At 40.0% G+C, this 12,984-nt stretch overlaps 1 protein-coding gene and 1 long non-coding RNA gene across 5 annotated transcripts in view; both read right to left on the bottom strand.

The window, feature by feature from the left end:
* The window catches only part of LOC309532046, a 38,067-nt gene extending 35,017 nt beyond the window's left edge, over positions 1 to 3,050 (bottom strand). Inside the window, exon 1 of one of the 2 annotated variants that reach the window (XR_014219548.1) lies at positions 1,367 to 3,050. This is a non-coding gene — a long non-coding RNA (uncharacterized lncRNA). The remainder of the gene's footprint in view (positions 1 to 1,366) is intronic. The other variant, XR_014219549.1, reaches the window with a different exon arrangement.
* A 1,359-nt stretch (positions 3,051 to 4,409) lies between these two features.
* ARMC8 (armadillo repeat containing 8) overlaps positions 4,410 to 12,984 on the bottom strand; it is a 51,986-nt gene continuing 43,411 nt past the window's right edge. For all 3 annotated transcript variants that reach the window (XM_082221795.1, XM_082221796.1, XM_082221794.1), the window contains 7 exons: positions 12,683 to 12,775; positions 12,252 to 12,401; positions 10,794 to 10,889; positions 9,998 to 10,093; positions 9,405 to 9,477; positions 7,988 to 8,081; positions 4,410 to 6,476 (listed from right to left, as the gene is read on the bottom strand). In XM_082221795.1, the coding sequence (XP_082077921.1) occupies positions 6,443 to 6,476; positions 7,988 to 8,081; positions 9,405 to 9,477; positions 9,998 to 10,093; positions 10,794 to 10,889; positions 12,252 to 12,401; positions 12,683 to 12,775 (636 nt within the window). In that variant the 3' untranslated portion in view covers positions 4,410 to 6,442. The remainder of the gene's footprint in view (positions 6,477 to 7,987; positions 8,082 to 9,404; positions 9,478 to 9,997; positions 10,094 to 10,793; positions 10,890 to 12,251; positions 12,402 to 12,682; positions 12,776 to 12,984) is intronic.

Here is a 12,984-nt window from a genome sequence, read left to right as displayed (position 1 = left end):
TGAATGTTAAGCTATTGAAAACGAACCAGACCTGAAGTGAACTTTAGAAGATAATTTTCTTCATTTCATGTTTTGCCAGTTCTCTGAATATAGAAAAGCAAAAGGAAGCTGTTCCTCCAATAGACACTTAACTGCAAAAAGTCATCTTCCCAGCCTAACACCTATTTTACTCAGAGGTACTATGTTCATTTGCCTTGATAGAAATGAAAAGCCTACATTTGTAGGTCATGGAGGTGGAGAGTGCAGCAGTAGCTGCTCTTTCTGCATCTCACTCTCAGTCCTACTTAACTTAGCTGCTACTGCTAGCTCAACCCCTGGAAAAGATTTTCCTATGAGTTCATCCTGATCAAGAACTATAATATGTCTCTCCTCCATTCATTCTACTTTGGATTATACCTGGCAACCAACTCTACACATGCAAAATGCATGTTTACAGAAGAGTGTGGTTGCATTTTTCTTATCTGTCCTACGAATCCAATTTTCATTCTATTCTAGGAGCACAATTCTTTATAGCAGGCATGCACATGACCACCTGGATCTAGCTGATAAGAAGGGCACTCACTGCTGGATCAGATCACAGGTTCATTCTGTTGCCTACAGCAGCCAGCCAGATGCTTCAAGTAAACCCATCAGCCAGTCATAGAGACATTAGCCTTCTCTAGTTTGTATGTCATGGTAAACCATAGTAAGTTTCTAATGAATGCAACTTTCTGTGTCATTTGCCTCCTCCCTGCTAGCCCATATAGCAGGTGGAGGAACTATTAACTCCCATCATCCCTGGCTATCTGTTCCAAGAGTTGACCTAGCACCTGGGGCCAAACGTTCCCCACACCTGAAAGATACCAGCTGTGATCCTTGGCTTGGTGCTATGACTGAATCAAGAACCCTAGTTTGTTTCATTCCAGATTGACTAGAGATAGTGGTTTGATGAGGTTGAAACAAAACTACAATCCCTGATTCAGTCATAATGCTAAGCCAGGGATCATGGTTTGTTCCCTCCATATACTATTAGGGAGACAAACAGCACAGAAAGGTGAACTCAGAGGAAACCTTTACCATTGTTTAGCTCCAGTAGCAACTGGTATTCAGATTACTGCCATATCTGAAACTGGAGGTTCCATTTGCCAGGCATAGGTAGAACCCATTTGTTAGGTCTGTCCTCCATAATATTATTAATTGCTTTCCAAAGGAAGGGAAATACACAAATATTCCTGCACCCTTCCTCAGGATTTACTCCCAGCCTCACAGGGTTGTGAGGATAAAATGGAGAGGACACCTACATACATCACCTTGAGCTCCTTGAGGAAAAGGTGGGATATAAACGCAATCAATCAATGCTTATAGTTTAGAAAATGGGAATTCTTACCATGAATTTTTGATTGGGGATCCAGATGGAGAATATTCCTCTGATAAGGATGACATGCAGAGTCGTACAGTTCTCTGCCTCCTCTCTCAGGGGATAAGCCATCTCCCTCACCAAATCAAGTGGCAGAGCAGACAACCCCACACCCCTAAACAAATTCACTCAAATATGCAGTCAACAGAGAAAACATGAGAACAGGAAGGAAAGGATACCCCAGGCCAAGAAAATGCAACTAGTCAAATAAGGGGCACCAAAACCCTAAAAAGCCCCAAAGACACACAGAGACACACTGATTTGGGACAACCCTCCAAAACCCCTTACTTCCAGCAAAGGAAGTGAGAGGAATACCCTATCTCTAGACATAGCCCCCCCCCCCCCGAGGCAGAAATGTTGGGAGTCTAAATAAAAGTTCACCCCCAAAAAACTCCTGTAGGAGAACTACTGAGGGAGGAGTAATGACAGAAATAAGAGGGGGCAGCATGTGTCCTCAGACCAAAAGAAATTGTGCCCACCCAACTTGCCTCTGCTGAGTGTTAAAGAAGGGGGTCAATGAGGCCAATAGCCCCCAAAAGGAAGCAGACCCACTACAAAAACTAAGGGAACTGATAAATACAGAGCAGAATGGAGCATAAAGGATGGCAGGTGTGTGTGGAGAAAACCCTGCTCCAAAATGGAACTCCCGCCTAGACAATTTATCAAGGGACCCTCCTCACAGCTGCTCCACTTCCTCAAAATGTGTGGCTGAGGTTGCCAAAAATAAGGGGACAATGGGTGATCTTAGTAGTGGGAATAGCTGGAATGCCCAGCAAAAATGGCAGGAGCCAAAACTGGGTGATCTAGCAGAGAATGGTGATCTGGAAAGCCCAGGCAGATGGTGTAGGAGGCTGCAAAACAAATTCCCCGCCCCGCCCCGCCGCCAAGCACTCACAGATATTGCGCAGTCAAAGCCTGTTCTAAAAATGCTATGGCTACCTAGTTTATTTGCAGGACATGCCAAAAACTCCAGAAGCTGCTTCACAGAAATGTGGCCAAGTAGACACTGCACATAAAAAAGCAAAAACACTCCTCACTCTGTAGCCACCAGAAGGGACTAGAGCTGGAATGAAAAAAGTGAAAATGTGCTGAGGTAAAAATATAATCCAAACACTCAAAGCAAACCAGAAACACACTCACAACAACAGTAAAAAGAAAAATGAGAGGAGAGGTGGGTGAAAAAAGGCAAGAAACTGACTAAAAAACACAGCCAAAGAAGCGGGAAGACAAGCCTCTATGACAGCAGATCAGGCCCAAATCTTCATGGAACACAGTCAGGATCAGTTGGGGAGAGGGAGATGGCGCCTCCTCCTGTTCAGAAGGCAGAAGACTGTGTAATATCAATATCCCCCTGATATGTCAATATCAGGGGAAGAGGTCATTCCTATCAAAGCAACTGTTTACCATCTGGATCCAGCAAACATGCATTTTATTTGGGATTGCTACATGTCATTGTTTTATGTTACTTTTTTAAATGTTTAATAGGCTTTTACATTTTGAATTCTTTTCAATAAGATGCTGGTTCCTTATGCATGAAAAACAGAGTAAAACTGAGAGATAAGAACTAAATTATTAGGAGAGAACACTTAAAAGTGAACTTATGGTAGTGGGGCCAAGACTATTTTCTCTTTGAAAGGGTTTAGATTAATCTCCAGCATCCTATCTTTGAAGACAAAGATATACTGACCCTCATGTCAGTTTCTCCACCATGCCCAGGAACTAGTCAGTTTGTTCAACTACACCAACTGGATCTCAGCCTCTGGAATGGACAGAATACCTCTTTCACTTTTATACCCTGCTTTCAAGATACTATAGTTTGGACTATATATAGGGACGCGGGTGGCGCTGTGGTCTAAACCACTGAGCCTCTTGGGCTTGCTGATCAGAAGATCGGTGGTTCAAATCCCTGTGACGGGGTGAGCTCCTGTTGCTCAGTCCCAGCTCCTGCCAACCTAGCAGTTCGAAAGCACACCAAAAATGCAAGTAAATAAATAGGTACCACTCCAGTGGGAAGATAAACGGTGTTTCCGTGCACTGCTCTGGTTTTGCCAGAAGCGGTTTAGTCATGCTGGCCACATGACCCAGAAAAACTGTCTGCAGACAAACGTCAGGTCCCTCAGCCTATAAACCGAGATGAGTGCTGCAACCCCGTCGTCTGCAACTGGACTTAACTGTCAGGGGTCCTTTACCTTTTATATGTGTTCAGTTGAGTTGGAATAAATATAATGGCTCAAGAAGCCTGGGGTGTAAGTGGTGGACCAGAAATTTTTGGGGTCACTTCAAGCTCCTAAGATTCTTCAAATAAAAATGTTTTCCTTAATAAAATGATTATTGGGTCTTGAATTATCATACATATTCGCAAAGCTTAGCTCATCTGTAAGTTTCACAAAGCTGAGGAGAAACAGCTTGGATGTCTGCAAGAGGTAAATGGGGGGAATACACCAGAGAAGGTGTAGTATGGATCAGAATAGAACGAGCAGTGCTTTTTTTCTTTAAAAAAATTGTTTAGGGGTACTCTCATTTTGTCTCAAGAAAATCACCATTTTATAGTCAAATAGGGAAAAATAAGTACACTAAATGGATAAAAGTACAAAGATTCACAAAATATTTAGGGGTATGTGTACCCCTGCGTACCCCCAGAAAAAAAGCACTGAGAACGAGTATGAACAGCTTTGCGACATGAATCAAACTCTGTCCTACATTACAGCACTCCCCAAGCATTCAAAGCATTTCACCACCCCAAATCATGAAGAGATTTACACAATTGTGACTCCTAGTTTCTCAGCAACTATAAACAAAGCATTTAAAGTAAAAAGCAATAATTTTCACTCTGTGTGTCAACTTGTAGTTTTATGACCCCGAACATCATGACATTTAGAAGAATTTGAGATGAAGCTAGTTATCCTTAGAATAGTTGTCTAAGAGACTAAGTGTATAACTGAGTTTGACTGCCTTTCCTAAGGCTGTAATCTTTCCTTCAAGTCAGGAAAAAAACCATATCAATAGGGCCAAGTCATTTTAAATATGTTCTCCAGTAAAAGGTCATTTTTTATTTACAGTGTTTTCTATTTGTACATATTTATAGCAACATCAAAAAAGTATTCACAATGCTTCACTGAGTGCAAAATGCCACTTCATTATCACCTACCATCCTAATATTTCACCCACCTTTCCCCAACATTACCCAGATTGTCTTAGCATAGTTTATATCCTTCTCGCACATATCGGGCCACACTATTAAAAAGCAACCTTCAAGTGTGAAGATGAAAATTTGCACATCTCAGCTGTATTCAACATAGTTTTAGGCATATCTATATTTCAAAGTAAATGGATATGCATATGAGTGACGGAGGCATGACAGCAATATCGGAAGTGCAGGTGTAATAATAATCCAGAGTGCAAAAGCAGCAGCCAGGCTAAGGGAGCCTTCCCTTCTTCCCACCCCTTTATTTCTAGGGAGTGGCTTTGGACAAACCCGACAAGGAAGTGATTTTTCTCAGTATTATTAAGGCTACAATCACGTTAATGACTTAAATAAGGCTTTATTTCTGAGGTACTAGTTGGCAGGTAGGCACACACCGTGCAGACCTGCAGAAGTCCAACCCCAACAAGCTTGTAGCAATGACACTGAGAAATGGCATCACTTACTACTATCCCTGAAATCACTATTACTTGCCTTTCAGAGTAAAGCAATACATTAAAAGACTTATATAAAAATTATGGTGTTGTTTTGTAGCCTCCTTTCAGTTTATTAACCTTCCCAGCCAGAAGCCCAAACTCTAACCTTCGCTTTAACTATAAATGTGATGTGCCTAGTTATTAATTATAAATAAAAGTTTGGGATGACCAAAGCTGGTGAGTGAAATGAGATTAGCCTCTGACTGGTTCTCTTATCCCTTGACATGAACAACTTTGGACTGAGCCCACAGAAAACTTACTGGTGAACCAAGAGGCCTGAAAAAGATAGTAAGCATTTTTGCAGAATTGAAAACATCCTACTAATCATTTTGTACTTTTGCTGGAGGAAGCGTTTTGTCCCATCATCATGCACTTCTGGAAAAATAAAAAAATAAAAAGATTTGGTGTCTGTTTTTCACCCAGATCTTCTGTGGGGTTGTCCTCTCACGTTCATCACTGCACGGTTTCAAGCAGCAGCCGCCAGTTGTTGTTTTTTACTTTAATCAATCTACTATCACAGCTTCAAGTCATCTAAGAACAACGCAGAGCTTTTTTAACAAGTGTAATTTCTCTGAGGCAGCAGTGGCACTGGCACGGGGACTGTATTTTTCTTGCTGGGTAACCCAGCAGGTATGATTTCCACAAATTCAACCTTGGTGTCAAGTGTACTTAAGGCTCCACCTTGGGTTCTCTGAATTTTGATTTCCCAAGTCCAGGGAGCTGGCGCTAGTAACACACGGCAGTAGGAGGCTAGCGTTAGTCACATTACATGTGCTACCAGTCATCTAGATGTCACTTCATTTTGTTTTAAAAGAGGAAGTACAGGTACATTAAGCTGAGGTTTAACAAATGCATATATTTTACTTAAAAACATTCATCTGATCAAAATAAACTTCATGGGACAAAACTTTTTAAATAACATTTCAATTCAAATCGTATATAATTCTTTAAAGTTTTCATACAGCAAAGAATGGTTAACCCTTGAAAATCTGTAGAAAAAACACAAAAAGGAAAACAAAAGCTCTGAGGTATCACACCCACCCAGACACAGCCACAACTGGCTGTGGTATAAGCAGAAAATTGTAGGCCCAAAGGAAAAAAGATGACTGATTGTTCTAGTAGAGTTCAGGTAGCTCAGGAAAATAATCCCAGAAGAGTCCTCTGAGTAAAGGAACTACCTCAAAAAAGTCCTCAAGTGCATTGGAGACCTGATCACTTAAACTGCTCCTGCCAAGCAGCTCCCTGCACCTGAGAGAAATGCAGCCCAAGGTGCCTTGTGCAAAAGATAAGGAATTAGGTGCGGCTATTTCCCGTTATTCCTTATTATATAGCTTTGAGAGTTGTATGGACAGTTCGACTTGTCTTTGATCATGCAAGGTACTGCTGGAGTGCTGTCTTTGCCCTGTAAGGAAAAACACCCGTCAGCCACTGGGATGACAAAAGTACACTTATAAAATACAGGATCTTTAACAGTGTCATTATGCAAATAGCCAACTGCAGTAGTGGAAAACTGAGTCAATGAAGTTTCTCACAAAATTAATCAACATTTCTTCTGAAATTCTCCAATGGCATGTCCAAAAAATTATCTGTTTCCTTAAAAGTCTGTTTTGGATTGAAATCAACAACTATAAACCAAGAATCCCAATAGTATTTCAAGCAAGTGACTGCTTTAGGAATCCAACGGATACTTCAGTTAAATATGATAACAGGGAGAAATGTAAAGTATTGCACTTGGGCAAAAAAAATGAGAGGCACAAATACAAGATGGGTGACACCTGGCTTGAGAGCAGTACATGTGAAAAGGATCTAGGAGTCTTGGTTGACCACAAACTTGACATGAGCCAACAGTGTGACGCGGCAGCTAAAAAAGCCAATGCAATTCTGGGCTGCATCAATAGGAGTATAGCATCTAGATCAAGGGAAGTAATAGTGCCACTGTATTCTGCTCTGGTCAGACCTCACCTGGAGTACTGTGTCCAGTTCTGGGCACCACAATTCAAGAGGGACACTGACAAACTGGAACGTGTCCAGAGGAGGGCAACCAAAATGGTCAAAGGCCTGGAAACGATGCCTTATGAGGAACGGCTAAGGGAGCTGGGCATGTTTAGCCTGGAGAAGAGGAGGTTAAGGGGTGATATGATAGCCATGTTCAAATATATAAAAGGATGTCACATAGAGGAGGGAGAAAGGTTGTTTTCTGCTGCTCCAGAGAAGCGGACACGGAGCAATGGATCCAAACTACAAGAAAGAAGATTCCACCTAAACATTAGGAAGAACTTCCTGACAGTAAGAGCTGTTTGACAGTGGAATTTGCTGCCAAGGAGTGTGGTGGAGTCTCCTTCTTTAGAGGTCTTTAAAAGCAGAGGCTTGACAACCATATGTCAGGAGTGCTCTGATGGTGTTTCCTGCTTGGCAGGGGGTTGGACTCGATGGCCCTTGTGGTCTCTTCCAACTCTATGATTCTATGATTCTATGATAGAGGAATAATAGAAAGGGATACTTCCAATAAAGCAGGCTTTTAGTTCGCCCTTTAATAATTTGCACTGCCCATTTTCAGTTTGTGGAGGCATAAAGACATGCCAGAAAGGTATATAAATTTCAGCCTTTGTTTGAAAGAAGAAAAGCCCAAACTCCCATGGAGAACTTGTCCCTGTAGAGTATGAAATCAAAGTTAAATCTTCTGTGATATTTTGGACCTGTTGATTAAACTATTTTTGAAAGGCAAGGGGCAACTCTAAGGTTTGCAGGAAAAGTAAACAGTAAAAAATATCCCATTTACAAGAAGTGCATTTTCACTAATAGCTCTGCACAGTCAAGTCCAAGTATCTAATCTTATCTGCATAGACCACTGCAATGAGTTTTAAAAGTTACCAAGCACCATAAAATTTGGTTTTGGAATAGTTTTATACTTACTTGTCACAAAGATTTGGATCTGATGACTGACTCAATTTGTGTAGAATATCTACTATTCCAATATCTCTGAGTTTATCCTGACGGTCTTGGGAACCTAAGACAAAAACACTGCATATTGTTAATGATATGCTCCATGCAGTTTAACAAGAACAACTAAAAAGTTGCAAGGAATGCAATACAATCCTATGCAAATAATTCTTACAGCCAGAATACCACTTAGCTCCAGCTCCCACGATCCCATGTGTTCACTGTGTGAATGAGGGTTAGGAGATGAGGACCTTCTTTAATGTCACCATCAATTAGGCAAATCAGTTCTAGAATGCAGGGCCTTTTAGTGGCAAATTTCTGAAACTCCCTTCCAAAGGAGATAAACCAGATCTGTGCCACTGGGCCAACTAAGAGAATTGTGCATTTTGCAGTTGCAGTTTACTGACTTTGAGAACTATAAACTTACAATATTATTAATTTCCATACACACTTGACAGTTGATTACAGTAAATGAAATAAGTGATCAACAGCTTCTTGGAGGAAGGTGTAATATAAAAAATTTAAGAAATAGAAATGCATTTTACTCTTCCAATAAACAATAGCTATTCCATGCTTCTAATTTAGGTATTTTTTCTAATCTCCAGTATTTGGCATATATGCTGTTGTAATAATGAAGGATAATTCTTGATAATTCCTATTTAACAAATAAATTTCAAGCCAATAATACTACAATGTCCAAATTCAACTATGTGGATCTCAATATTGTGTTGTATCTAACCCTGCATGGGTGGAGTTCCATCTATGCAAAAGGACCTTCCCTTCCTCTCCTCCTCGCTCTGCAGCACCGAGAGCAGGAAAGGGAAGTTTGCTCTGTGCACAACTGCAGCACTGGATACAATGCAATGGAACTACTCAGTGCTGCATACTCCTGTGAGCAGATTTATATCAGAAAGAATCAGCCTCTGCTTGTATGCAGCATTTGGTGGCCCTGATGAAAATCTTAACATGAATGGCTGCTTTGCAACACTTCCATTTTCTGAAGACAGTGCAAATATGACCCCAGACTCAACATCTTGATTTCCTCACCTCAAGATGTTTCATGTTTCAGTCATAATTTAGCTACTGGCATTTCCACATTACTTTAATTTTTCCCCAGTCAGTATGTCTTCATAACTTCCCTTGGTATTGAGGGAAGGTGAATATGGTTGTTCACTTTACCTTTCTTTTAATCTACTCATCTCCATACGGAGATGAAAATGAATTCCACATGCTAAACAGCCTATCTTTGTTTCATCTTACATAGGCTAAATCAGGGCTCCCCCCCCCCCAGTGAAATTAAGAGTCTTTCAAGGGGTTTCCCTACACCTCTGGAAGTAATATACAAGGTTTGAAAAACATTTTAGGGACAACACAGATAAGTATATTTTACCTTCTTCTTCATTCCATATAAGATTAGATACACAAAACATGGCAGCCAGCTGAAGTTTAGCATTCGAATGACTCTAAGCATGAACAGAAAGGGGTTTATATATTAGAATTAAATGTTTGAAAATGTGTTGTTTCTCTCAAAATTACCACCCTTCAAGCAATCAGAAACAACATTCACAGCGTAAGGAGGGTACTACTGCCCTTCAAGAGGACGGAAGACATTATTAAGAGGGTGCATCTTATGCTCTGAAAAATTCTGCAGACAGCTGTTAAGTTCCTATTGTGCAAGTAAATGAGAGCCACAAAGAGAATCAGTATTTCACTCTGAACTATTAAAATGGTAGAAAACACACCTTTTTAACTGAACATATGAAGCTGTCTTGTAGTATGTCAGACCCAGCTACCCAAATCACTATTTGAACTAGCAGCAGCTATCCAGTCTCAGATAGTGCTCTCAAGTACTATCAGAGAGCCTTTTAAATGGGAGATGCCACTGATTATGTTAGATCACATACAGAAGGTAACACTGAGTTGTGGCCCCTACGCAAAGGATTTTGTATATGGCAGAAAGGCCTGTTCAATGAAATTACATACCATGTAATATTTTATTTTTTGCAAGATGTCATCATTTGTCATAATAAGTTCTTTAGCTGTTGTTCCATCTGCTATGTTGGCAAGTATACATAACGTCTGGAGGGGGGAAAGGGGAGGACAGCAATAAAAGGCACTGAAAAAGCAGTCAATTGTAAAGTTATGATGACAGTTTCAATAGTTACTTAACTGAAGCCACACAGTGTTCCTAAAAGTAACTTAGTGTGAGATCTTGTCCTGGGGTGAGCACACTATTTTACACCTCCTCTAGAGACCCCTTGCCAGCCCCCACAATGGGTTCAGGGCAAAAAGGTAGAGAGGGAACTTGCTCCCTGTCCCATTTGTCCCTTGCAACTATTGTCAGGGCTTGCCTTAGGCCTCCCTCCTTCCTCACATCTCTCCCTATAGCTCTATAATTCACTGCAGGGTTTTCTTATTTTTACTAGGTTTATTAGCACACTGCTTTCTTACTTAACTTCCTGCCCCAGCGAGCTAAGAGCATCAACCTGCTTATTTCCTTCTGCTGTCTTAACATTTCCCTGGCAATATGTATGTCAGTTTTAGAAATTTTGCCTGTGGGATATTTTTTTCTTAAGAAGGATGAGGAACTCTTCAGAACCCTTAAATCTTCACCTTCAAGGTCTGCATGTCAGGAAGTTACCAATAAGATTTGTGCAAACATCCTTAGAATGCTCACCAAATCCAGGTTTTCTAGACATATTATTTCTTTGTTCAACAAAGGTATACACCATCCTGCCTATTATGTTATATATCTATGATCAATACAAACAATGCATACCTGTTCTTTGACTTCTACATTGTGCTCTCCTTCCAAAATGAGGGTCACTGCTTGCATGATTTGCTTCCCATGAGTACTTATTATCTGATCTATGTGCTGCCAAATTTCAAAATATAGCATTAGCAAAAAACCAATTTTTTAAAAGTCAGACAAATTTCATTAAAAAACAACAACCCCATAACAGAGTTCTTATTGCACAAGGTAATCACACATGCACTCGTGGCTGGGCTTCCCTCATGCTTGAGGGCTGCAGTTAGTGTATTTGGCAAGGATTGTTATAAGGAAATGTTAATAATGCTGGAAAACCACATCCCTCTGCCGTCAAACAAATCCTACAAAGTACATTTAACAAATCAAAGGAATTTCTCCTAGAAACTGGTGGAATTTAAAAGTGGGATCATTACACAGAAAATTTATTCAGCAGACTCACTGAAATGAATGAACATGACTAAGTAACAGCCATTAATTTCAACAAGTCTACTCTGAGTAAAGTTTAGTTAAATGCCACCCCTAAAGTCTAAGTTGCACTTCGTTTAAAGAATAAAATTTCTCACAATCGAATTAGTCAGATCTGGAGATATTGGGTGGCATTCTAAGTATAGCTAAGGAGATCAATTCCTCAAGGCAAGAATTTATGCTTGCCTGATGTAGCAGCCTCCTCTCTTCTTCCCCCATGTGCTGCTCTAGGGGTTCTCCTGACCCTCCAAGAACCAGGGCGCGGGGTGGGGAGCAGGTATAACTGAGGGAGGGAAAGCCCTGCTGTGCTAGTAGGACTCATTTGTGCTGGCTCCTGCTAACACAAGTATTTGGTTGAATCTGGCTCATTGCTTATACAGTTTTAAAACTAATCTGGATAATTTCATAAAGAGTACCCTGTGGCAACTTTTATTCCCATACCTAAGAAGAATTTTTCTGTTTAACTACTGTACTTTTAAGATCCCTCTCAACACCAACATTCTATGAAGGATCCAAGTGAGCAATAATCATGTGTAATTTGGTGTATAGATTAAGATCATGTACCACTTAACAACAATTTGTACTATTTTTTAGCATTCTACCAATATTTCCACAGTCTCTACCATGGATATGTAACAAGTCAAAGATTGACTTCCTTTAAAGATAAAGATATTTGTATTTACAGCCTGATTCACAAAATACTGCATCTCGCAAGAATGATCCCTCTGTTTATTACTTTCAGCTGAGGAAGCTTTTACTCCACAAGGCTCAGAGGATGTGGTACTAGAGATTTAGGAAACACTTTGCTCTAGTCATTGCCATAGCTTTCTTTATATTGTAGGTTGATCAAGAACTATTCTCAAGCTGTGATGAAGGTGAGTGCTGTGACCTCACTCCAGTACCAGGTGTATGTAACCATATAAGTGATATCAATTTAAAGGAACTGTCCCCTAATACTTAAAAAAAAAAAAAATCAAAATGCTGTTTCATTATTTTACTTACCGGGCGAGTAGACAAAAGATTTCTAAGTAGTCCCAATGTCTTCATTAGTACATTTACATCAGAATCGGAGAGTAACTGGAATAATTGCTCTGTACTCAAGCCTCGTAAGATGTCTGCTTTGATCTTCTGTTCTGCTTGAAATGCCATATTCTAAAGATGATAGATAAAAAATAATCATCCCATATTTTTTCACAAAAGGACACAATTTCATTACAAAAACTGTTGCAATCTGTTACATACATAGAAACAATTATAATGTACAAGGAATGTAGAAGGAACAGCAACCAAGTTTCTCCATATCCTTGAAAGTATCCTAGGGCTCAACAAGAGTTTTAGCTTAGGATTTTCCCATTTTCAATATAATTGTGACGTCATCTTGGGGAAAGGAAACAGGGTGCAGCCATAGCTATCAGATTAACATTAATTCTTACCATTAAAGCCCAAACTCCATTCACCCTCAAGGCAAGATTGTCGCTCTGGGTTAAACTACAGAGAAGTTCTATGGCTCCTGATTCTAAAATAGGCTATCAGGACAAAAACAAAACAAACAAAACCACAATCATTTTTTTTATAATCTCAGTTATAAATTTGACATACATGCAAATACAATTATGCTACTTTTAGATGCCAATCCATAAAATGCACACTGGTTTTTAAGTTGTTTATTTGCAGTTTGGAGATTTATCACACAGCTTAGAAATACAGTGGTACCTCAGGGTAAGAACTTAATTTG

The sequence above is a fragment of the Podarcis vaucheri genome (assembly GCF_965113315.1).
Source record: "Podarcis vaucheri genome assembly, chromosome: 5".
Lineage (NCBI taxonomy): Eukaryota > Metazoa > Chordata > Lepidosauria > Squamata > Lacertidae > Podarcis > Podarcis vaucheri.
Note: the sequence above shows the minus strand (reverse complement) of the source record. Positions and strands in the feature narration are given on the sequence as shown.